The 26344-nt window shown below is 50.7% G+C and overlaps 1 protein-coding gene across 1 annotated transcript in view; it reads left to right on the plus strand.

The window, feature by feature from the left end:
- The window catches only part of DNAH9 (dynein axonemal heavy chain 9), a 280228-nt gene that overhangs the window by 110201 nt on the left and 143683 nt on the right, over nucleotides 1-26344 (plus strand). Inside the window, exons 27-31 of the mRNA XM_030296313.1 lie at nucleotides 218-374; nucleotides 5967-6071; nucleotides 16232-16389; nucleotides 20319-20457; nucleotides 22197-22484. Coding sequence (XP_030152173.1) covers nucleotides 218-374; nucleotides 5967-6071; nucleotides 16232-16389; nucleotides 20319-20457; nucleotides 22197-22484 — 847 coding nt within the window. The remainder of the gene's footprint in view (nucleotides 1-217; nucleotides 375-5966; nucleotides 6072-16231; nucleotides 16390-20318; nucleotides 20458-22196; nucleotides 22485-26344) is intronic.

Below are 26344 nucleotides of genomic sequence, written 5' to 3' on the forward strand. Positions count from 1 at the left end.
AGGGAGAATCACGATCAGAGGATTCTTCAGAGAGTGCTCCCCACAGTGCTGTGGGGAGCAGTTGGCAGTGGGGGCTCTGGCTTTCCTTTTATGGAGGCTGTTGGCCGCCATGTTCCAGAGCCTCAGCTCTAGCTCCCTAGGACCCAGCAGGGCCCAAGCCGTGGGCCGGGCCACCTGGGGCCCTGAGAATGACCGACACGCCCCCACGTTTTGACAGATGCTACATCACCCTCACTCAGTCTCTGCACCTGACCATGAGCGGAGCTCCGGCAGGACCCGCGGGCACAGGCAAGACGGAGACCACCAAGGACCTGGGCCGAGCACTGGGCGTCATGGTGTACGTGTTCAACTGCTCAGAGCAGATGGACTACAAGGTAAGGCCCGGCTGGGTGGGGGTGCCTGGGGACCGGGGGGCAGGCCACACTGGGGACCAGGCTCATCCATGCCACCCTGGCCCGGCTCAGAGGCCCGGCCCTGGAGGGCTCTGCTGGCTGCATCCCAGGAGACCTGAAGATCTCTGACCCCTGGAGCTGGTTGACCTCTCCATAAGCCTATAGGCTTCCACTGATGAACTTTGCAGCCATAGGTGGGTTATTTCATGTGAGGCTCTTCATTTTGTGACCCGTACAATGGAGAAGCTGAACATATAGCTGAAGACTTAAGTTCACTGTTTGACCTAGAACCACAGAGAAGCTCACAAGGGGCTACCATAAAATTTTCACATAAAAGTCATACTTGTGCTTTTCTGGAAAAGTGGGCATTTCCTCAGAATTTCTACAAGGGCAGGTGTGACTTCTTTTTTTTTTTTTCATTTTATTTTATTTTTATGTTTTTATTTGATTTTTGAAAGAGAGAGAGTGTGAGTGCAAGTAGGGGAGGGGCAGAGAGAGAGGAAGACACAGAATCCGAAGCAGGTCCCTGGCTCTGAGCCATCAGCACAGAGCCCGATGCAGGACTCGAACCCACAGACTGTGAGATCATGACCTGAGCCAAAGTCGGACACTTAACTGACTGAGCCCCCCCGGGTGCCCCAGGCAGGTGTGACTTCTGAAGTCAGACTCGATTAACCTCCATTCCTAATCAATGATTCGATGCTCACAACGGACAAATGCAAGGGTAATGGTCTTCACTCAGGCGCTCAGCATCGTCTTCTCAAATATATTCCAAGTCCTGTGTCATAGAGAAAAGCAAGAGAAAACGACAGGCTTATAGGTCACTTCTTAGGTAGAAATATTCTGCTTACAACCAGATTTCCTATAGATGCTCTTTATAAAAAAAAATGGAATAAGATTCTCACTTTTTCATTATTTTTATTTTGTTTTCCTGTATTATTTTTGTAAACTGTCTTACATCCCTTTTGCAACAGGATGGCACGTAAATAAATTTATAGCGGGGGAAAAAATAAAACAATTGCATTAAGTAGATTAAATATTTATACATAGAAATCACGGTATGATGGGTACAAAGTAAATTTAATTTAAAAATAATTTTAGAGACTTCAAGGGAACATATAGAACTCCAAACGAGATTCATCAGCTGTAACTTTAATAATTTCTCTCGTACATAAAATTTTGCTGTGCAAAGAGTTGCAGCAGCCAAAAAGCACCATGTTTTTTTTCCCCGGGGAGCAAACAAAAATGAGGATTCAGACCCCAAAACAGCTGTCTTCCCCATATTTCACTGGGTCTAAATTTTAGCATGATTGCTCTTACTGCTGGACACATTACAGTGATAGTTCTCTTTAAGCCAGGCTGAAAGAAGAAAGGTTTTCTATTTCTTTTTTTGAATTGTTTTTTCTAACGTTTATTTTTGAGAGACAGAGTGTGAGTGGGAGAGGGGCAGAGAGAGAGGGAGACACAGAATCCAAAGTGGGGCTCCAGGCTCCGAGCTGTCAGCACAGAGCTCGACGCGGGGCTCGAACCCACGAACTGAGAGATTGTGACCTGAGCCGAAGTCAGACGCTTAAGCCAACTGAGCCACCAGGCGCCCCCCAAAGTTTTTTTTTCTATTCAAACAAACTCAACCTTTAAGAATTATTTTAAGTTTCTAGATTGTTCTCTAGTTGAGCAAAGGCAGCATTGCCACCCAAGAGGATATTTCATTTAGATGTGGAAGACCTGGTGAATTTTGATTGAAGAAAATCAAAATATCTTCAAAGTTATGCCTGACATGTCAAGCAGGAATAGAGGAGTTCGCCCCATGGGCCAGGGGTCACCGAGGCCATCTTACCCAATTCTTCCAACACTTACTACTGAACTCTGACCCCAGCAATTCCTCTGAGAGTACAGGATGAGAGGAGCGGTCTATCCATCGTTTGTCTGGACTGTGCAAAGCTCTGGTCAAGTCTAGCCTAGATCGGAGGAAGCACTGATCGGAAGAAGAACAATGGGTATAGCTGTAGTGAAACACACTAGAAGGATAGCGGTCCCTTCCTAGGCACCAAATGTCCTTTGTAACCAACGGCATCACTGCACTGTTTGCAAACCTCCTCTTCCCTTTGTTGTCCAGTCCTTGAGAATTATTTTCATCACAAAGCACTCTCCAGCAGCCAATTTATTGAGTATCGCCATTGCTCAGCAAGCATTGTGCATCATGAGAAGATGGATGGATGGATGGATGGATGGATACATAGATGATATAAATAGACATAGGTGAGAGATGAGAAAGAGAGAGAGATGAGAGCATGATGGATAGGTGATAGATAAATGATGGATAGATACAGAGACAGACAAAGTATAACCCAGTCTACCTGGAAAGACAAGAAAGATACGTGAAATAATTAGGGGAGATACCAAAGAGCACGTAGAATGTGTGTTTTAAGAACTCTAATCCCTGGATGACTTCAGAGACAGGGAAGAGTACAGGGCACGCTGGTCGAGAACATCCTGGAGGATGTGAGACCGAAGGCTGTTTAAGGTTTGGGTGTTGCCAAACAGGGCGTGTGCCATTTTAACACCGCCTAGCCTATGAAAACATCAAGGGTAAAGACATGACCAAGTTCTCTGTGCATCCCATTCTTCCCCTACTCCTTGCTCTGACCTCTCCCCTGACCTGTCCTCACAGGGCATGGCTTGGATGATGGAGAAGATGGAATGGGGGTCAGGAAGAGCCTTCTGGCCCTTCCCCAGATGTCATTCCAAAGGGTCATTCATGAAACTCACAATAACTCCGTATCTCCAGGGAAAAGCTAGCAATAAATACGGAGTAGCAGCCGAGTGCCTGAGAGGGAACAGAAAATAGGAGAGAGGGGTTCAACAAGAAGCCGGGGGCAGGGGGGGGGACATAAAGCCAAGGAGAGAACATGACCCTGAAGTGGTGGCCATCAGGAAGACCCTGCAGGCTTCAGAAATCAAGGCGGGGCATGATGAAAACGAATGGCATCTGAGGATGACTCCTGGGTAGCAAGACAAGTGGAGGCAGAACGGGACTGGAAGGAGGAAGATTTTTTGCTGAGAAACTTGCAGTTGTTCAAACCAGGGATGGTCAGCAGCCAGACATCAGGGTAGCATAAGTGGAAAAGAAAAAAGGAGAGACTTCAAAGAATGGAATGATACCTAGTGAATGTGGGGAGGGGTGGGTGGTGAAACGGGGTGGGGTTGGGGTAAAGAGGAGAGATGGGCTGTAGTCGGGGACCCCCACAATTCCCCTTGCCTTCTCAATGCCACACAGAGGCATTGGGTCATAGGGCAGACACAACAACAGTGTGGAGACTAGTGGAAAAGGCAAAGTTACTGCTCCCCTCTCTTTAGTTCTGGTTGAAAAACCCATAAGCCTGGCTACATTTTCTGGAAGACATCGCGGCATTAATGCTAAGACGTTCTTTATTTTCTGGCCACGGTACTTTCCCCCTTGATCTCAATTCAAAGATGCTATTGCTGAAGCAGCAAATGTAGTTTAAAAAAATTTTTTTTAATGTTTCTTTATTTTTGAGAGAGAGAGAGAGAGAGAGCACAAGCAGGGGAGGAGCAGAGAGAGAGGGAGACACAGAATCCGAAGCAGGCTCCAGGCTCTGGGCCATCAGCACAGAGCCCGATGCAGGGCTCAAACCCATGAACCATGAGATCATGACCTGAGCTGAAGTCGGATGCTTAACTGACTGAGCCACCCAGGCGCCCCTTCTTCCCTCCTTTTCGAAGGCTGCCTCACATCCAGCCTAGCTTGTGTGATATTAGGCTGGTTCTCCTAAAATGTTGATTTAACCATGCTTTGCTCCAAAATTCCACGGCCCCTTAGAATAATTCAAGGCTTTCCCTAACCATGGCCTCTTTTGTGATTCAACTTTTTTTTTTTTAAGTCTATTTGAGAGAGAGCGCGTGGGAGGGGCAGAGAGGGAGGGAGACAGCGAGAACCCTAAGCAGGCTCCACACTGCTAAGTGCAGAGCCCGATGCAGGCCTCGAACTCGCAAACCGTGAGATCGTGACCAAAGCGGAAACCAAGAGTCAGATGGGACACCCACCTGACAGAGCTACCCAGGCGCCCTTGTAATTCAATTTCCCAGCCAAGATGGCACCTTTATTTTTCTCTAGACGTATCATGATTTTGGTCATCCTTTGACCATAATAATTACTTCTAGAAAGCCCTTGGCCCTTCCTTACTTTACCCTCTTCCATTCTGCCTACACGGATGCTAATAAGAGCATTCCCAGGGTATGAAGATCCCATATAGGCTCTGTGAGATACCAACACTTCAGGTCTCCTGACTTCCCTTCTTCTCTTTTGTCCACCACACGTTTCCCAGCGTGCATCCTGAGAAAACCAGGGTTTCCCATGAGGAAAACAAAAAATCCTGCTCATAAAACAGACACTGACCGAATTTCGTTGCGCAGGACTTCTCAGTGCTCCCCTTAAAATCCTAACATCTGTTGTAAATTGGCAACAGAGGGTTACAGAATGTGGCGTTTCCTAAACTTGATCGACCCAAACGCCGTGGCTTCAGGGAGCGTCTCCCAGATGCGGCATTCCATGAGATAAACTTGGGCGAAAGAGGTCGTGATGCTGTCTGAAATTTACCTCTTTCGGCCAAACGGATCTCTGGAGAGTGCGCTGACCCGCTCCTCTGAACAACGAAACGTCTGTGTCTTCTGTCCATCGGAACCACTGCTCACATGGCAATTTACCCGCTTTGGCTGTATGATTTCTGTCCACAACCTAACTGGAAGTCCTTAGAGGGACTGAGCCCTTCAGTGACTAGTGTGCAAGCTGTGCTCAGAGCTGACGGTCAGCGAGTGCTCGCTATGGGGGAAACGAGTGGGACTTGGCCACTATTTGCATTTTCCCAGGGCTTCGGTGATGTCTCCTTGACAGTGGCCTTGAGAGTGTCTCCCTGTAACCTTCCCCTTTGTGTTGCTTCCTGGTTTACTGGTTCACACTGAACGCCCAGGAGGTTTTTATTTTCAGGACAGATGATAGGCCATCTCCCCTTTGAAATTCTTTTCTTGCTCTCATTTGAAAAGATTTACCTGCCACTCAATTTTCTATAGATCTTATCACGTCCCCCGTCTGTCCCCAGCTTCCTATCACGCTGGGAAGCCTGGGTGTTTGGGCACGGATCTCAAGATACAGATAGAAACTTTTTTTTTTTTTTATCAGTGTGTGCCAAAGGCGGAGTGGAAGGCTTTTTTTGTCTGTATGGTGCAAAAAAAAAAAATAAATAAATAATAATAATAATATTTTATTCATTTCCTGGGATTTTGAAAGCTCCAGAATCAACAGTAACGCAAGCCTGATGACATTTTGAAGGGATTTGGGTCCAAGTGTCTTGAAAAGGTTCTATTTGATCCCGTGACTTACGTTGGCACCCATAGCCGTCAAAAACGTAATTGCCCTTGAAACTTTAATATGAGTTTCAAGCCAGCGGTCATTAGGGGACTGGAAGTATCTATAACAAAAAGGATGGAAACTGACTTAGATGTGTAACGATGAACCCCGTGCTGATAGTGATTTAATCTTTGTACATTTCATTGCAGTCTTGTGGCAACATCTACAAAGGCCTCGCTCAGACCGGCGCCTGGGGCTGTTTTGATGAGTTTAATCGAATCTCTGTGGAGGTCTTATCAGTGGTGGCGGTGCAGGTATGGGGGTCGGGAGTAGGTGGGAGGCCATGGGCTTGTTGCCAGCACCGTGGAAGTCGACATCTTCTTGCTTTCAACCCTGCTTGTCCACTTCCGTGTCCCCTTCCCCCCTTGCATTTCACGTCCCTTCCTTCCTCTGCCCTCTCAGACGGACGCCGGTGCAGGATATGGGCGTCCTGTGGGTCCCTACCAAGGTGAGCCCATTTATTGGCCATGGGACTCCATTTCCTTCTCTGTAACATGTCCCCTCTGCTTCACGGGGGTGAGGAGAGGAACAAACAAGATGGCGGAGCCCAGCTCTTTGGAAAGGCCATGGACTTTGGGAATGTCTTCCATTTTGTCGCTGAGTCTGGGCAAGCTGTTCCAGCGCCCTAGGTCCAATTCACCTCATTGTATCTAAAGCAAGGATCACAGGATGAATGTTGTTGACGGAAGGAAGTCACGTTTGGGGCAGATTTATGTAAGCTGCCGCTTGTCTTTCAAATTATCCAGAAAACACTCATTCAACACCTATGGCATAGTAAGTGCTACGCTCAAAACTAGGGTGAAGGTCCCTGGTTGAGTAGGACGTGATCCCTAACTTTAAAACGACTTTAGTTCTTGAGGGGGACACGAGCATTCTTCAGTGTTCTAGAAGTGATTTAACTCCTGACTCACAATATGGGGCAAGACTGCTAGGCGCTTCCTCTCTCCCTGCCTCCCTCCATTCCTTCCTTTCTATGTCCCTTCCTTCCCTTCCCTTCTTCCGTGTTTGTTTATTTATTTTGAGAGAGGGAAATAGAGAGTGAACAGGGATAGGGCAGAGAGCGAGGGACAGAGAGAGTGAATCCCAAGCAGGCCTTGCACTGTCAGTGCAGAGCCTGATGCAGGGCTCGAACTCCTGAACCATGAGATCATGACCTGAGCCGAAACCAAGAGTTAGACGCTCAACTAACTGAGCCACCCAGGCACGCCCAGACACATTATTTTTAAGCCAGGCCTTAAAAAAGGTGGAGATGATGTGGATGAGGGTGAGGGTCTTCTAGACAGAGGAAGTGAGCAGACAGAGGGGGAGAGGGAGGGGGAAAATGAGCAAACTGTTGTTGAAAGTCTGTCCTGTACCAGGTACTTTTCACATATCCTCACATCTGTACAAGGTGTACAAGGATAGATACACACACACACACACACACACACACACACACACACACACACACGGGGTAGGGAGAGAAACCAAAGATCAGAGAAAAGTAACTGGTCCCAGGTCACACTCTTGGCAGGTGGCGAGGTTAGGACTTGAACCCAGCACCCCCACCCACACTGCCCAGGTGCAGGTCTAGACACAGATATCTGTCAGATACAAGGGATAAAATGCTAGAGAAGAAAATGAGGCTTGAGAGGCAGGTTCGAACCAAACAGCAGACGGGCTTAATTAAATGCCACGATGTGTACTGTCTTCAGCAGGCAACGGAGAGCCCCTGGAGGTTTCTGCAAAACAAATTGCCCTCTGCCTGGCAGTGGTTTTAAGGAGGGGCTGAGCAGGAGGAAGATCAGTGGCTGTGAAGTCAGTGGTCTCTCCTGGGGGTCCCGATTGGAGCTGGGGCCTCAGTGGGAGCCCCCCGGCCTTCCCCATGGCCTCCCGGTCACCCCAGCAAAGCATAGCCTTTGCTGACACCTGCTCTGGGCTCCTTCCTATAAGCCGGGCGCCCCTGTTTCCTGCTGGGGATGCTTGTGGTTTCATAGCCCACCCCCGCCCCCCACCTCTATTGCCTCCGCCAGGCAAGGCCAGCGTCAGGGTGCTGCGCGGTGGAGAATGTTGGGTGGTGATGGCACGAGGGGCTGGCATGACGGGTGCTCCCAGCTTGTGCCTGGAGTCCATACGGTCCAGCCATTTAACTTTCCCCCTACCGGTGGCTTTTATTTCCACGGTGGCGTGTATACAGTTCAGGGAAAGAGAAACAGAGCTCTGAATGGTCAGGGGGCTCCGCAGGGTCCCTTCACTACCCCCACGCCTCCCAAGGTCATCCGGTCTTCCAGCCCTTGATTTTGACAGCCAGTCTGGTGCTCCCATTCACGGGCTCCTGTCTGGCCTGCTGCTCGGTGAGGCTCCTGCAGGTTGCAAAACCGAGGGCTCCTTCTTCCGTTCCCGGTGCTGATCTCTTTCCTTAGGACCGTTGGATTCCGCAGGAGTTAGTAGGAACAATAAGTCGAGTGGCTGTCCAGAGCACTCTCTTGGCCTGAAAGCCCTTGACTAGCTTGGGTCGCGGGAGCCGATGGTGTGTGTTTCCAGGCTGCTGCCCCGGTGGCTTGAGGTCAGCTGTGGCACCTGGCGAGTGCCACAGACCGGGGGCATTTGGTTTTCCTGGCGAGCTGCTGCTTCAACACTTAGCACGCCTCTGCTTTGGAAGAATGCACGTCAGGGCCGCCAGATTTTTTTTTAATTTTAGAGAGCCTCTGAAAGTCCAGATTTTTATGTAAAAACATCTCTAGATTTCTTGGGGCGCCCGGGTGGCTCAGTCGGTTCAGCGTCCGACTTCGGCTCAGGTCACGATCTCGCGGTCTGTGGGTTCGAGCCCCGCGTCGGGCTGTGCGCTGACAGCTTGGAGCCCGGAGCCTGCTTCGGATTTGTGTCTCCCCCTCTCTCTCTCTCTCTCTCTCTCGCTCTCGCTCTCGCTCTCGCTCTCTCGCTCTCTGCCCCTCCCCCGCTCATGCTCTGTCTCTCAAAAATGAATAATGTTAAAAACATTTTTTTTTAAACATCTCCAGGCTTCTCAAAGTTGTCAACTCAATTAAAAAACAAAACAAAACAAAACAAAAAACCAAACACACAAAAACCAAAACCTGAGCCGGACCAAGAAAGCACGGTGCCGGCTGCATTCACCTTGCCGACTTAGAGCCCAGTTTGCGCCCCTTCGCGGCCTGTGTGAATTTCAGGATAGAAGATAGAGTGACATGAATAAAATCAAGCTTTCTCAGAGTACTAAATCTCGGCCCGCAGTGGGTTCTGAGAATTGGGACGGAAGTCTAAGCTGTTCCCTGCCCTGGTGGCCGTTGGGATCGAGGACTGTCATTATAATGTGCGCCTGGGGCTTTTCTCCTTAAGTCGCCTACTGCAGATAACGGGCAGCTCTCGTATCGCCCGGGTTTTTATCTCCTTGCCCGCCATCCTCTGTTCATTCTACCTAGGTGGTGCCCACCTCCCTCCTCTCTGCTTGTCTGACTCCCTGTACCCTCTCTCCTGGCTGCTGGCCCCAGACCTCAGAGGGCCTCTCTCGTGCTCTCCAGCCCGGCTGCCTGGCTGTGACTGCCCTCACTTGAGTAGTTACACCCTTGGTGTCCCAGCTCAGCACTGGGGGGCTTCCAGAAGGCCATCTCGCCGTGTCCCTCCGAGAAGCCCAGGGGAAAAGCCAACAGGAAAGCAGTGAGAGCCAGACCGGGGTCAGCCCAGAGCTCATCTCGCGTTCCAGAGATGCTGTGAGCAGCCCCGTGTGCAGCTGGGATTTGAAAAGAAACAGGTTCTTGTGGGGTGGGGTGACCCGGGCAAGGGGCGGGGAAGTGGTTATGAGCGTGGGTCACGTTTGAAACCGCACAGCCGGTATTCAGCCCCGGTTCTGCCACTTAACTAAGCTGTGTGCTTTGGGGCAAGTCCACATCTCAAGCTCTCCGTCTGTAAAGAGGGTTAATAACAGTACGTGCCAGATGCAGTTGTAATAATTATTAAATGAGTTAATACGTGTAAGAGCCCTTGAAGCCCTACGGATAGGAGGCGTGCGACAAATATTAGTCACCGTGATGGTGCTGATTATGGTGGTGGCCATGATGTTGGTGATCACTATCGTCGTTGCCTGAACACGGTCGGAAACGGGTTGAAGGGAAGCAGAAGGCAGGGGGATACAGAGCAGGGAAAGAGGGTCCACGCCCAGGTCTATCCAGTCTCCCGGACACCCTTCGCTCCTTCTCAGCTGGCCCAGCCTCAGGCTCTCTTCCCAAACTTAGCGTCCCAACCGGTGAGGCAAAACCCAAGAGCCGTGGTCCCCGGGGCGCAATGGATGAACACTGCGAATTCACCTGATCCTGAAACTGCCCGACAGGATGTCCTAGGAGGTTCACCAAGATCAGTTCCTTTTTGCTTCTGGAATTAAATGAGTTCCACCCGGAATTCCCGGGTGCTTTCACACTGCAGTCTAGGAACACACCCCATGGGAGAGACGGTTCTCAAGAAAGTGGTCTGACAACAGCCTGGGCAGAATTGGAGGCTGTACCACTTAAAATCATACACCCGTCCAAGGGGAAAATTGCACTTAATTATTCACACAGTCATCTAGGCTGGCATATTGGTTCAGAAGTCGCACCAGCTGGGACAGTCCTCCTCCACCCTCCCCGCCCCTCCCTTCGGCTCCTTGCCTGCCTATCTGTGCTCTTCTAGTAACTTCCACAAAAGCGCGTGTGCGTCAGTGTTCTCGTAGGTGGGTATTTTCCTGTTTCTGTCCGATGGCTCAAGCAGAATTACATACCCAATGGGGAAAGAGTGTGGCATTTCCAAGAGCAATTACTCTGCTGTTTTAAAAAACGTAGAAAATACTACCTTTTTTTTTTTTTTCCTTCGGAATTTTGCTAATGCTGTTGCGGTCAGCTCACCGGGCCTCGGGTTATCCGGGCCCAGGGACAAGTGTCACCAGGATGCACTCCACTGCCCTCTCCCTCCAGCCTCCTGTCCCCTCGGTGCCCCCTGGCCAGGCATTTCCACCATGCCCCTTCCTTCCCCGTGGTACAGGAGTGCTGAGCCGAGGCAGGAAGCAGCTAGAAGCAGCGAATCGGTTGGCAAGGTCTTGGGAGGTCACCAGAGCAATGCTCCACGGACTCAGGGCGCCAAACAAATGCTAGAGTCTCAGAACCAAGGGAGCTCCCCACCTGCCACCTTTGATAGAGGAGCTTAAGGTCGAAGGTGCAAACGCAGAAATATTTTTTTTTTAAAAAACGTGAAACCTGGTGAGTGGGTTGCACTTGCCGAAGGCAGCACCCTCCAATCCGCCTTTGCAGAGGGAAGCGTGGAGTGAGCCGGGCAGGATTTTAATAACGCATGGCATTTGGGGGCAAAGTGCGGACCACAGAATGGACCACTTCCCTAGAATGTGAGGGGCAAAGGAAAAAGAGCTGACAGGTTTTATGTAGCTTAGGGCTAGCCCGTGACCTCCTTAAAACATATCACCTGCGGGGAAGGTGGCCTGACTTTTCTACTTCACGAGTGTGTCTGATACAAGGCCCCAGCGGGAGGATGTAGGGGGCAGAACCCTCCGTGATTACCAGCTTCCAGTCTTGGAAGGGAAAGACCTCATTTTTAAGGTGTCCCATCAGGCCCCCACGGTCAGGCAAACACACGTGGCTTGTACAGAATACAGGATTGCTCATCTGCAGTCAGGGCCACCACGACCTAGAGGGGTAAAATCTACCCACACATCTAAAGCATAAGTCGGTTGGGGCGCCTGGATGGCTCAGTCACTTGAGCGTCTGACTTCGGCTCAGGTCGTGATCTCACGGTTCGTGGGTTTGAGCCCCGCGTCGGGCTCTGTGCTGACAGCTCGGAGCCTGGAGCCTGCTTGGGATTCTGTGTCTCCCTCTCTCTCTGCCCCTCCCCTGCTCATGTTCTGTCTCTCTCTGTCTCTCAAAAATAAACGTTCAAAAAAAAAAAGCATAAGGCAGATAGCAAGCTCCAGGAGAGAGGGATGATTAAAGGCTGTAGAGGCTGGAAGACAAAGTGAGCTCATCTGGTTGAGGGCCAGTGGGGACTCTTGAAATTGGTAGGGGCAGTTGGGGCCAGTGGCAGGGACACTTAATTGGCCAGCAGCATCTGTTTCCCTTGGGAACTTACTAGAAACGCAGACTCAGACCCACCGTTGACCTGCTGTAACATAATCTGCATTTCCACGAGATCTCCAGGGGTTCGTACCCACCATAACCTTGGAGATCTGCTTCTCTGACTCCGTATCCTCTACCCTGGCTACACCGTAGAACTGCCTGGGCAATTCTGAAAAACAGGAATGTGCAAATGCGTAGTCTGTGTGCCCAAAGATTCTGGTTTCGTTGGTCTGCGGCAAGACCTAAGCATCACCTAAGCATCACGTCTTTTTTTTGGGAACTTTCTGTGTGGTTCTTTTGTCCAGCAAACTTCGAGAACCGGAGTGGAGAGGGAGATGGGCAGGTGAGGGGAACATCTTGAGGGCTGTGGAGCGTGGGTGCATCTCAAGACCCACAGGTTCGAGCCCCGCTGGCCCAGGCTAGCGGGCTGCAGGGACACGTCCTCCCCACGGCAGGAGGGAGTGAGGAGCAGGTGCACTGAGGGGGGAGGGGCAGCTCTGACAGGGACACCTGGGCAGTGGCAGGGATGAGCCGAAACCCAAGATTTGCCTGGACTGCTGTGGTTCTCGAATTTGAGCAGATATCCAGATCACCTGGAGGCCTTATTCATCAGCTGGACCCCACCCCAGCATTTCTGGTTGGCTCAAACTGGGGTAGGGCCAATAATTTGCATGGGAATTTGGTAGGCCCCGGGGACACGAGCTGCGGCATGGTGGACAAGTCACTTACACCTCCTTGCCCTCAGTTTCCTCATTGGTAAAATGTTTGATTTTGCAGATCATGGTTTTCCCAACTTTGGCAAATGTCAAAGGCCTCCATGTCTCGAGGCCAGATAATTCTAGCAAACCGCCCCCCCCCCCCCCCCCCCCCCCGCCCCCTAGTTGTGACAACAAAAAAGTCTCCAGCCATGGTCAGATGTCCCCTGGGGAGGGGGGGGGGCGGTGCAAAATCATCCCCCCCTCACCCACATTTGAGACCACTCATTTCAACATAGCTCTCCATGTTTGTTTTCTTTGGTGAGTGACAAATACAGCTTTTCTTACTCGGCGGAAACGTGTGTCGGAATTATTATTTCCAGAACAGAACAAAATTCCTCTGAAAGCTATGTATTTGATGAGGAGCCGTATGTGGCTGGCACGGTGTCCTTCTAGTAAGAGGCTGTTTGAGAAAGTGGCTACTAAGTGTATGTGCTTTGTCACCAAATTGCCTGGTTGGTGACTTGGGGTGCCCTGAGGTGCCCCACTTACCAACTGTTAGACACCTGGCAAGTTTCTTTTTTTTTTTCCTTGTAGAGTTTTATTTTTTAACCAATTTTAGACTTCTAGAAAAGTTGCAGAAATCGTGTAGAGGCCCCACGTATCCCTCCCCCACCTCCCGAAACTCGGCATCTTGCGTATCTGTAGTACAGGTTTGTAACTGCTTCTGGCTGTTTCGTCATCTCTAAAACGAGGATCTGCCCCCATCTCGTGCAGCTATGACGAGGACTTAACGGGATAACTCGCGTAAAATACTCAGAAAAGCGCCCGGTGCCTTCCAAGCGCTCAGAAAACGTCAGTTACTATTTTGTGGTTATTCTGCGTGGTTTTAAAATCTTTGAAAGCGGTTAAGTTTTTAGTGGAGAAACAGACCCCCGTGAGGGAGGAGTGTACCTGACCTACAGGTGCACAGTGTGTGGCTGCCTGTGTGTGCACCCCCACCTGGCTGGGCCCGGGGTTTAATCCATACGATCCCAGCCCACCTGCTTGCCCCTGCCTGCCCCCCCCCCCGACATCCTGAAGGACCTCTGGACTCTATCGGGGCCTCCTGGACCCTGACCGCTGCATTCCAAGGCTCATCCCGCGGACCTCGGTTGTTCCTAAGACGATGAGAAAATGCCAGGCAGGCAGTCTCCCGTCCTGTCCAGCGTGAGCCCAGCGAACAGAGCCTGCCACCAGCACTGATGCCCCAGCGTTAACTGCAGCCTTGAATGGGCTCAACGCTGTCCCTCAAGGGCGCCCCCTACAGATGGGCGCCGCCCGCCCTCCAGCGCGCCATAAAGTCTCACTGAGCGCCAGGTTCCTGGGCCTCGGTGTTGCAGGAGGGAAGGCTGACTCAGACTGTCAGCAGAAAGGGCCCCAGGTCAGCCTTCGCCCAAAGGTATCCGAGCCGTTGGTAAATAGCAATTAAACTCACTCCCCCGCCCCTTAGGATGGTGACTGTTCAGTGTATTTTATGGGGAGGACCGGGGCCAGAGAGAGCCCAGCCTTCACCACCCACGTAAGCCGCGGGGTGGCCGGGAGGCCGGAGGTCGTGTGCAAGGCTCTGGAGACCACCTCTGCCGCAAAGGCATCGACATTCCCTTCGCAGAAGAGAAGTTTCAGTCTCAAGCTAATTGCCGTGAGCTCAAATGCGTGTGGCCTTCCGGGCCTTGCTTTGGGGAAGGAGCTGAATCCTAATTACGGAACTGTCACACGTTCCGGTGAGTGCCCGTTCTTCCAGACACTGGAGAGAGCCTTGTTCTGCCATACACGGTCCGGTGGTTTCGTGTCTTTCCCCTTATTTAGGCTCCAGCTGTCTCTTTCATAAATGCTCGAGCGCGCTCTCTCTCTCTCTCTCTCTCTCTCTCTCTCTCTCTCTCTCCCCCTCTCTCTCTCTCCCGGACACACACACCTACCTGCAGCCCAGTCTCCACGGAACCCTTGGCTATTCCAAACACCCCGAACGCGGCTGACAGGAGGGGAGCTCATTCAAAATCTTGCACTGGCCCCCCCCCCCCGGCTTTTGGGTTTTGCTTTTGGGAGCTCCGACAAGCTGGAACTACCCAAGAGACATTCCGAGGGGCCCGCCTGAACAAGGGCGCCCCTCCTGCCTTCCCGCCTTCTGTCACTGATCATCTTTGCAAGCGCTCTTTCCAAGGCACCGGGTGTGAAAATGGTGATCTCCTTTCTGCCTCTCCTCCCGGGGCTGTAAGAATGATCTAGAATATAGAGCCAGCCAGCTCAAGCTTTAGCATATATCCCCACCATTTAAGAAAAAGTCTCATCATTTTATTTTATTTTATTTTTTTTTTCAACGTTTATTTATTTTTGGGACAGAGAGAGACAGAGCATGAACGGGGGAGGGGCAGAGAGAGAGGGAGACACAGAATCGGAAACAGGCTCCAGGCTCCGAGCCATCAGCCCAGAGCCTGACGCGGGGCTCGAACTCAGGGACCGCGAGATCGTGACCTGGCTGAAGTCGGACGCTTAACCGACTGCGCCACCCAGGCGCCCCAAGTCTCATCATTTTAGAAAGGCACGAATAGCCCCGGGGATGTAGCTTGAGCCTCGCTTTGGTTCTGGGGCTCCCTCCACTCCTCACCATCTACAGGACACTCCGTCCCTGAAGGGGTGAGCTGTGTTCATGCCATCGGTTCTAGAGATGCAGTCTGAGGAGGTAAACCAGGCTGAGGACCACGACTGCAGTGACGATGGTCACCTTAACAGTTTCCATGTTAGCTGCTAGACTTTTAAAAAAGAAAAAAAACTTTTATAAGTTTATTTTGAGAGAGACAGACAGCAGGGGAGGGGAAGCCAGAGAGGGAGAGGAGAATCGCAATCGGGCTCCACGCTGTCAGTGCAGAGCCCGACGCGGGGCTGGAACCCACAGACCGTGAGATCATGACCTGAGCGGAAACCCAGGGTCAGATGCTCAACCGACAGAGCCACACAGGCGCCCTGTTGACTGCTGCTTTTAAGCGTTTTCTGGATGCCACTCTCTTCGGGGGCTTTATTTCATTTAAACAAAGAACAAGCCCAGCCGGTAGGTACCAGTGCCCTCTCGATCACGCAGCGGCCACGAGCCCAGGCTCCAGAATCCACTCGCCTGGCTTCAGTCCGGGTGCCACCACCTTGGAGCGATGTCAGGTTGGGCAGACTGTTCCACTGCTCAGTGCTTGTGTTTCATCATCGAGAGACGGGGCTGGTGGCAGTAAAGTGCCCCCGGCCGGCAAAGGATCGTGGTGAAAAGCAAATGAATGAATACGGAAGTGCTCAGAGCAACGCCTGGCCAGAGATCAGTGCTAGTGCATTTCCAGGGTAACTACAGGGAGGGTTAAACACCCGCTTGCTGTTCACTCTCAGCCGCTGTGTTGTAAATACAGAAACAGGCGGCCAGATTTCTTTTAGACAGGCACCCCGCGCCCACCAGCGGAGGGTCCAGGGTGCCGTCGCTTTGCCTGTCCTTCCACGAAGGGGGCCAGGGAGCAGGTGTCTGTGTTGGCTATGGCCATGCTTCCCAGCCCTAGCTACCACTCCGCCCCTGGGACACACGGCGGAGGGACCTTTCTCCGTTGACTCGTTCCCCAGGTAAAAAGCATCCAGGACGCGATCCGAGACAAGAAGCAGCGGTTCAGCTTCCTCGGGGAGGAGATCCGCCTGAATCCCTCCGTGGGGATCTTCATCACCATGAACCCGGGCTACGCCGGCCGCACGGAGCTGCCGGAGAATCTCAAGGCTCTGTTCAGGTGAGCGTCCGCTCTGCCCCACACGAGGGCCCCCGGAGACAAGGGTCTCCTGGTTTTTTCCACTGAAAATGTAGGGCGTGTATATTAGAAGACATTTGGAACATCTAAAAAAGCTTATAAAACTACCTTTAGGGGTGCCTGCATGGCTCAGTTGGTTAAGCATCTGACTCTTTGTTTTGGCTCAGGTGGTTCTGTAGGTTCAAACCCCACGTCGGGCTCTGCGTTGACAGTGTGTGGAGCCTGCTTGGGATTCTCTCTCCCTCTCTCTCCCTTTCTCTCTGCCCCTCCTGCGTGCGTGTGCGCATTGTCTCTCTCTCTCTCTCTCTCTCTCTCAGAATAAACTTTAAAAAAATGAAAAAAAAACACCTTTAATGCTACCATCAGTAAAATTATTTTTTGCTTAGCTGTATTTAAAATATGTGTGTTTAAAAAAAATTTTAATGTTTATTTTCGAGACAGGGGGAGACACAGCATGAGCAGGGGAGGGGCAGAGAGAGAGAGAGAGTTAGACGCAGAATCCGAAGCAGACTCCAGGCTCTGAGCTGTCAGCACAGAGCCCGACGGCAGGGCTTGAACTCACTGACTGCGAGATCATGACCTGAGCTGAAGTCGGCCGCTTAACCGACTGAGCCACCCAGGCGCCCCAAAATATGCATATTTTAAAGTCATGGACTTGTGGTCCACACACCGTTTCTTTTTATAAGTTTAATTTTTTTTCATGTTTTATTTTATTTTTGAGAGCCAGGGAGCTGGGGAGGGACAGACAGAGGAGACACAGAATCCGAAGCAGGCTCCAGGCTCTGAGCTGTCAGCACAGAGCCCCACATGGGGCTCGAACTCACGAACCGTGAGATCATGACCTGAACTGAAGTCTGACGTTTAACTGACTGAGTCACCCAGGCGCCCCCCCCCCACACAGTTTCATACTGTTTTGTCTTTTTCGTTTCATACTCGATCGTAATCCTATCACAAATAACCTCTTCTGTTAGATGGTCTTAAGAAACCTCCTTCCGTGACTACACGTTATTCTATCAAGTGTGTGGTCCACAGCGTAATTAAGTAACCCTCCATATTTAAACATTAGGACCTTGTCTAGCACTTAAGACAAATTTATGCATAATGCTGTGATGTCCACCTATGTACCTAAGTGTTTTTTTCTGTATGCGTGATGATTTTCTTTGGCTAAGCTTCCCAGAAGTAGAATCACAGAGCTAACTGGGAAGGCATTTTTTTTTTTTTTGTTTTTTTTTTTTTGTTTTTTTTTTTTATTTATTTTTGGGACAGAGAGAGACAGAGCATGAACGGGGGAGGGGCAGAGAGAGAGGGAGACACAGAATCGGAAACAGGCTCCAGGCTCCGAGCCATCAGCCCAGAGCCCGACGCGGGGCTCGAACTCACGGACCGCGAGATCGTGACCTGGCTGAAGTCGGACGCTTAACCGACTGCGCCACCCAGGCTCCCCAGGAAGGCACGTTTTTAAGGCTCCTGATGCACACTGACAAATGGCTTTCTAGAAAGAGCAGTGCCGAATTACATTCCTGGTAGCGATGTGTGAGAACACGTATCTTTTCCTTCGCCTTGGCCGCCCCCAGTGGATATTTTCATGCGTTTAAATCTTCTTTATTGTGATAAGAAAACGCAAATGCATTTTCTAGAAGGGGCTGGGGTCTCCATTCTTTTTCTCGGGAAAGCAAAGCCAGCCCAACAAAATAAAGAGGCCTCATGGCTTCTGATTTTCTGCCTACTGGACTGTTCCTAATGGAACATCACCAGGCCTGAACGGATGGCATAGAATAGGTCTGTTGTTTGTTTGCACCACATTATATATTAAATGCACTTGGGTTGCAAACAGTAACAGAGGTCAGGACTCCTCTACGTTTCTTTTTCCCTGAGCGTAAAGGCAACATTTATCTATAGAAGAAAATTGGGGGTGGGGGGGGGGCGGAGAAAATATTTATAGAAACAATAAATACAGGGACACCTGGGTGGCTCAGTTGGTTGAACGTCCTGCTCTTGGTTTTGGCTCAGGTCATGATCTCACGGTACGTGAGTTCGAGCCCCACGTTGGGCTCTGTGCTGATGGTGTGGAGCCTGCTTGGGATTCTCTCTCTTCTTATCTCTCTGCCCCTCCCCTGTTCTCTCTTTCTCTCTCTCTCAAATTAAATGAATAAAAACATTAAAAAAAAAAGCGATAAATACAAACATCTGCTTTTACACCTCGTTTTCAAAAAACCCTGTGAGGAAGACACTATTCGTGCCCCCCTTGTTCAGGGAGAAAACAGAGTCCGCAAAGGCCCAGGGTAGTAATCATGATCACCGGGGTTAGCCAGTAGCCCAAGGAGCAAGCCGCAGAACTGGGGTTCTAACCCAGTCGGTCTGATTCCAGAACCTCGGCCCTCCCCATCTGAATGCTTTCATCCAGAGATCGTGTGACCCTTTGGCATTCCTCCTTCTGACCTTGGGTGGGCAGACTATATTCCTTTTTTGAACTTGGGATAAGACCCTGTACAAGTTGGTATCCTGCCTTCGTTAATTAATATTTTCCCGTGTCAGGGACACCTGGGTGGCTTAGTCGGTTAAGCATCAGACTTCAGCTCAGGCATAATCTTCTGGTTCGTGGGTTCGAGCCCCACATCGGGCTCTGTGCTGACAGCTCAGAGCCTGGAGCCTGCTTCGGATTCTGTGTCTCCCTCTCTCTCTGCCCTTCCCCCATTCACGCTCTGTCTGTCTGTCTCTCTCAAAAATAAATAAACATTAAAAAAATTTAAGAAAAATTTTTCCCGTACCATTAAATAGTTTTCCTTCTATAGCATTATTTTCCACGGCCGTGTTGCATGCTATTGTATGGATGCATGTTTAACCTTATTTCAGGTTGCAAAATATTTCAGGTTGAGAATCTGTTTGAATGCCATGAAAAATAACTTAAAGGAAAATTGTTCTTGAGCTATATGTTAGTGAAAATCATATATCCGCCTGGGGAAAATGCGATTAAAGAACTGTAAATGACCTTAGGCTCCTGGTATATACCTAATAAATTAACTTGAAAAATAAGTGATTTTGCAATCAAATGTTTCTAGAGCCAGGCAGGAAAAAAAATCAAAGTAAATCCTTACAGAAAGACAAAAATTCCCCTATATACCATTCTGTGGCAAGATGGGGTTAATGGGTATTTACTTGAGACCTCGGCATTAGATACTTACATTTGTACGCACATAAGTACAGAATAGGCCCCGAGCGTCTAGGCTTGGAGGAGACGCACGTCTTGAAAATGAGATATAGAGGGGCGCCTGGGTGGCTCAGTCGGTTGAGTGGCCGACTTCGGCTCAGGTCACGATCTCGCAGTCCGTGAGTTCGAGCCCCGCGTCGGGCTCTGTGCTGACAGCTCGGAGCCTGGAGCCTGTTTCAGATTCCGTGTCTCCCTCTCTCTGACCCTCCCCCATTCATGCTCTGTCTCTCTCTGTCTCAAAAATAAACATTAAAAAAAAAAATTAAAAAAAAAAAAAAAGAAAATGAGATATAGATTCTTGTGGACCCCAGGAGAGACCCGATTCTTCAACCGGAGTCCCTAATCTATTATAGGAAAAACTAATGTAATAAATTACTAATTACCAAAGCTTTACTGATCTGTGCCTGTGGAAGGCTCACTGGACCCAGGTTACAACATGAGCTGTAGCCCCGATCCTGTCCCCACCTGCTACTATCACCCATCACCTTGGACAAGACAACTCACGTCCCATATCCTTCATCACTTCATCCCTAAGTTGGAAGTCTTAGACGAAACCATTGCTAAGGGCCAAGATGTTTATCCTCACAGATGCCTCTGTCCGTGATCCCAGCCAGTGTCTGTTGTCTTACCAGCACCGCCCCCCTCTGCCACCCTTCAGCCATGGTTAGGAAAACTATCTTGGCCCTCTGTCCCCTGTTCACAGGCCTTGCGCGATGGTGGTTCCAGACTTCGAGTTGATCTGTGAGATCATGCTGGTGGCAGAAGGATTCATTGAAGCACGGGCGTTGGCCAGAAAGTTCATCACCCTTTATCGGTTGTGCAAAGAGCTGCTCTCTAAACAGGTACTCTCTCTAGTGACGCTGGACCACCAGTCACGTGTGACCGCCCCACCTCTGGACGGGGCTCGGGGCCGATGTCATAGGGAAACATTAGAGCCTTCTGTCAACGCGCCCATAAGCATAGTACGAGTTCTGCACACTTCCACAACAAAGATTCGTATTCCTTTTCTTAGCGTTAAAAAAAAAAATCTTATTCGGCCCCCAAACTTATTTTTTTTCACAGACTACTTAGCACCTCATCGGCCACCTGTGTCCCGTGAGAAACACCTCAGTGGCCAACGAAACTCCCTTGGAGGGAACGGTCTCTACCCAGAGGGACACGAGATGGGGGAGAGGGTTGGGGAGATAGTGAGTCATCGAGCCCCATGTACCTCACCACTTGTCCTTAAATGTGGCTGCTGCCTAGGGCAGACCCCCCCACAGGAATAGCACCTTAAAACATGCCGAAGGGGGCGCCTGGGTGGCTCATTTGGTTAAGTGTCTGACTCTTGGTTTCTGCTCAGGTCATGATCTCCCAGTTTTGTGGGTTTGAGCCCCATGTCAGGCTCTGTGCTGACCGCTCAGAGCCTGGAGACTGCTTGGCATTCTCTCTCTCCCTCTCTCCCTGCCCCTCCCCCACTCGTGCTGTCTCTATCTCAAAATAAATAAACTTAAAAAAAAAATGCCGAAGGGGGCACCCGAGTGGTTCAGTCGGTTAAGTGTCCAAGTCTTGATCTCAGCTTGGGTCTTGATCTCAGGGTCGTGAGTTCAGGTCCCATGTTGGGCTCTGCACGGGATGTGACGGAGAATCTCTTGGTGGCCGGGACAGCCAGTCAGGCTTCCTTGGGCTGTTCCCACTGAGTGTCTCCTCCGTCCGGGGCTCACAGGGACCATCTTTGCTGCCACAGCACGGGGAACACCCGGCCCTGTGAAATCTGTCCAAGGTGGATTTCTTTAAAAGCCTCTCCTGTTGCCTCATGCTTCCCAGGCCCCTTGGTCATTGCATTCTTTCCGTAGATTCCCCACCACCACTAACGTCCAGGCCAGCGGCCGGCATTCACAACTCCACCCTGAGCCTCTCTTGTGACCTCCAAACCCGCATATTCACTGGTTTCTGCCACAGGTCCCCACCCCACCCCAGCCCGCTTCTCCCACATTCCTTGCTTCACTACGCAAAACCGTCACTTACTTGCTTGCTGATTCTGGAACCCTGGGAGTCCTCCTCGGCATTTTCGTCTTCCACAGCCCTGCACCTAACCACGGACGAGCTGTTGTTCGTTGCCCGCTCTGGCCCCCTCTCAAATCATCTCGTTTTCTTTCTACCACTTTCAACCCAAGCCCCCCTGTCTCTTGCTTAAACTTTTAGAATTTCCTTTCTACTGGTTGCTACCAGTGATTGTTTTCAGTTGCTTTCCTCAAAGAGTTTGGAGGCCTCCAAGGTGTAGAGCTTGTGAGCTCAGCCTCCGCCATATCTAAGCCAACATGGCTGCCTCCCGGATACCCTTCAGCTCTCTGAATGTACAAGGAGAAGCCAGGTGGGTCGGGAAGTGGTTCTGTTTGGTTTCTCCAACCCCCAGCCCCCGGGATGCTCTGGGTCTGCTTTGTCATCATCCGTGACCCTGATGTCCCGTGTCATTGGTCTTGCCCTGTGCCTCTGCCTTGGCCTCGGAAGTGACCCGCTGGTAATCGTGTGGACGCCAGCACGGGCACGTGGTGCTCTGCATCCCAGTGACTCTGGCCTGACCCGTGCCGCCTTTCCTCAGGACCACTATGACTGGGGCCTGCGGGCCATCAAGTCGGTGCTGGTGGTGGCGGGATCCCTGAAGCGAGGAGACCCTGACCGCCCCGAGGACCAGGTCCTGATGCGCTCCCTCAGAGACTTCAACATCCCCAAGATCGTGACCGATGATGTGCCAGTGTTCATGGGCCTGATTGGGGACCTCTTTCCTGCCCTGGATGTCCCTCGGAGGAGAGACCTCAACTTCGAAGCCTTGGTTCGGAAGGCCGTGGTGGAGCTGAAGCTCCAGGCCGAGGACAACTTTGTGCTCAAGGTACACGGGGTTTCTCCCTCCCAAGTTCTTCTTGTCGCTCAATGCTTTTCTTGGATGATGGGTCATCCTCAATCCAAAGGGTTGCCTTAGATGTACAAATATGTATCTACCTAGTAGGAATTCGTTTCAAGAGCTCTTTACTGGGGCACCCACCGTGTGGAATGTGTGGTGGGGAACGCAAGGGAAGGACGGGGCCCCTGCCATCAGAAGGCTCACGATCCGGCAGAGGAACACGAGCCGTTCCACTGCTGCTGCACGTGTTATTTTCCCATGAACTACTTCAGACGTGATTTCAGAGCAATGATGAAATTGGAAGTCGTGCTGGTTCTTAGGCAGTTTTCCGAGCTTGTGAATGTTCTGAAGTGGTCAGAGGCGAGCTTTCTCACAATTGAAGAAGAACAAACAAACCCTGAGTGTGGCAGGCAGGATAATGTCTGCAGCCCAGTCCCCAGGATGTACGTTATGTTACATGGCAAGGGGCGATGAGGGCTGCAGGTGGAATGAAGGCTGCTAACGGGCTGACCTTAACACGGGAGGATAATCATGGGTTACCTAGGTGGCCCTATATAATCGTGGTGGTCTTTAAGATTTAAGTTTATTTTGAGAGAGAGAGAGAGAGAGAGAGAGAGAGATTGAGATTGTACCAGTGGGGGAGGGGCAGAAAGAGAGAATCCCAAGCAGGTTCCACGCTGTAGGCACACAACCCGATGCAGGGCTAGAACTCACCAACCGTGAGATCGTGATCTGAGCCAAAACCAAGAGTCGGACACTTGACCAACTGGACCACCCAAGTGCCCCATGACGGTGGTTGTTGTAAGTGAAACACGGACACTGGAGGACGTGTGTCCAGGTAACTCCATGGTTAAAATTCCACCAGCCATTACTGACTTTGAAGGTGGAGGAGGGGGCCATGCACCAGGAAATGCGGGAGGCGTCTAGATGCTGGAAAAGGCAAGAAATGGATGCTCCCATAGAAGGCCCCAGAAGGGACGGGCCCTGTCAACACCTTGTTGCCCCACTTTGTGAGACCCGCTTTGGACTTCTGACCACCTAAGCTGTGAGATAATGACTTTGGGTTGTTTCAAGCCAATACTTTTGTGGTAATTTGTTAGAGCAGCAACAGAAAATGAGTCTGTTTACCAGTACGTATAGAGTTTCAGGGGAAAAAATCTGAAACTTCAGGGAAAGTATAATAGGTTTCGAGGCCTTTGGAGCCATGGTGGTTTCTACTATTTTCTGGAGGATGCTCAGGACAGGTGAAGACATTTCTCTCCTTGCATTAAAACAGTGGATTAAAGAGAAAGGCTCTGTCTAGAACAGATCTTTAATCATGATTAAAATGGTCTTTATTAGAAGTGAGTGCGCCCATGACCTACCTCTTGGAAAAGGAAGTACACAGGTACCCCAGGTGGGGCACCCGGCTGGCCCAGTCTGTGGAGCCTGGAACTCCTGAACACAGGGTTGCAAGTTCGAGCCCCACATTGGGCATAGAGATTACTTTTTAAAAATCCTATGAAAAAAACAATAGGGGCACCTGGCTGGCTCAGTCAGAGGAGCGTGTGACTATTCATCTTGAGGTCGGGAGTTCGAGCCTCATGTCGGGTGTAGAAATTTCTAAGAAAAGTTGCACAATAAACTGTAAACTGTGGTTTATAAATAAAATATATAAGTAATATAAAAACATTGAGAGAGATAGCGTGCAAGAGAGAGAAAAGATTGGCCAACATGAGGCAAGGAGCAAACGCTCTAGCGATTTAACTGTGTTAACATTTTTACTAGGATTAGGATGCATTGTCAAAATTTTTCGGGCTTTGGATACAAAGTTCTGCACTTTTTAAAAAAATGTTTTAACATTTATTTACTTTTGAGAGACAGAGACAGAGTACAAGCAGGGGAGGGGCGGAGAGAGAGGGGGAGACACAGAATCCGAAGCAGGCTCCAGGCTCTGAGCCATCAGCACAGAGCCCAACGCGGGGCTCGAACTCACAAACCATGAATTCATGACCTGAGCCGAAGTCGAATGCCCTCCCGACTGAGCCGCCCAGACTCCCCTCTAAGTTCTGTCCCTTTCGACTGGTCCGCCCCAATCCCGTTTTTCCGTAAGTCTGTTATTTTTACTGAGCACCTTTGCAGACAGTCACGTTTTCAGGAGGCGTGACTGTTGTAACAGTAGATGTATCTGCCCACAAGTAACTGTACCTTGAAGGAGGGTGTGACAGGTGCCACAAGAGAGGGTCCCAGGGTACAGGAGCATGGCTAGATTGTTTTCCTGTGCAGTGAGATCTTTAGGAATTCTGTGAACGCTGCTTTGAGAGCTCACGGGTGTCTTACTTTATGTATCACATCGGACCCTCCCCTGCCCCGTCCCCCAACCACCGAGGCCGATGGAGCAGGTGAGATACTTTACAGATGAGGAAGCTGGACGGCCGTTACTTCTGCAGGATATGCCACTGAGGGTTTCATGAGCGAGAACGTGCTCCCCCTTGAGGACGTTAATGGACTAGGGGGCCTTGTTCCTTCTATGCCATGGGGCGCCATAAAAGCCTCCGGGAGGCTTTTCTAGCATGGAATACAATACAGTTGGTTGAGATTCAGCCCCGGCGGCTGTATATAAATAGAATTGCAAATCGGTGTCTGCTCACATCTCTGAGATTACATTTCACCGAGGAAAGCAAAACTTTACCTGGTCCTTCACAGCTGTGACTGTGTTTTGCCTGTCTGTCCCCACACCCAACCTCCCTCCTCCCAAGTGTGGTGGATAGACTTTTTCAAGGTAGAGGTGGGCTTGAAGGCCTTCCAGGTAGAAGAAAAGTGTCGGTGAAGGGCTAGGCGGGGAAACACAGGGATGGTATGAGCACTGGCAAGAAGTCCGGTGTCACTAGGAAAAAGGTAACGGGGCCCGGGAGGGAGCAGTAGGACTCGAAGGGTCATATGGCAGCATGATATCGGGGGCCTTGAATGCCAGACCAAGGGGTTTCCTCGTAAGGGCTCCGATCCTCAGAGGGGAGGTAAATCCGACGAGGCTGCTGCTGTGTAGGGCTCTGGGGCCGATGTCCCAGCATCAGAACTGCCCACGTCTTCCTGGACGCTCTGCGAGTCTGCTGAGGCCACATGGCCCTACTTTGCCACTTGCTACATTTTTTCCTACTCAGCTGGCCCCCATTCTGCGCCTTCTTTCTCTCTCCTCCTTTTTCATGATGGCTTTCTGCTCCTCTGATAAGACAGATACTCCCTGTTAAAACATGCTGTCTCCCACCCACTTGTCGTTTGCGCCTTCCACCTGAACTCCTGAAAGTCAGTTCATCAGAGATACCTCGTGAGGCTCTGGGTTGAGATGTCATCCTGAGATCCCCTGAAAAGCGATAGTGTACGTTCTTTTTTTTTTTTTTTTTTTTAAGAAAAAAGAGTAAGGAGTGTGGAAACTAGAAGGAGATGGTTCCATCAGTTCCTGGAAACAGGATGAAAGCAGGTGGACAGATCACACAGGGCAGGAGGGGCTACAGGCCAGAATCCACCCCGAGGGGGCCAGTCTACCCAGGCGGACCCCAGGGGGGAAGCCCTGGGCTTGGAATTGGTAGTGAAGGAGGGCAGGGGCGAGAAGAAGAACCGGCAACAGCCGAAGGGGGACCATTAAGTCTGTTTCCCTTATAATTTTGCCACCTGCTTCCCCACACTCTTCTCCCAGCTCTGCCTTCTAGTTCCAAATTCCCAAGAAGGCAGACCACATACAGCCAGGCATTTAACCCGCAGCCGGAAGGAAAAGTCTAAAGTAATCTAATAAACTCTTGGAGGGGGCGGCTATATCTGCTCTTGGGGTGTTGGTGCCCCAGTTTATGGCCTGTCTATTCCACTCGGGGCCC

Source organism: Lynx canadensis, chromosome E1 (genome assembly GCF_007474595.2).
Source record: "Lynx canadensis isolate LIC74 chromosome E1, mLynCan4.pri.v2, whole genome shotgun sequence".
Taxonomy (NCBI): Eukaryota; Metazoa; Chordata; class Mammalia; order Carnivora; family Felidae; genus Lynx; species Lynx canadensis.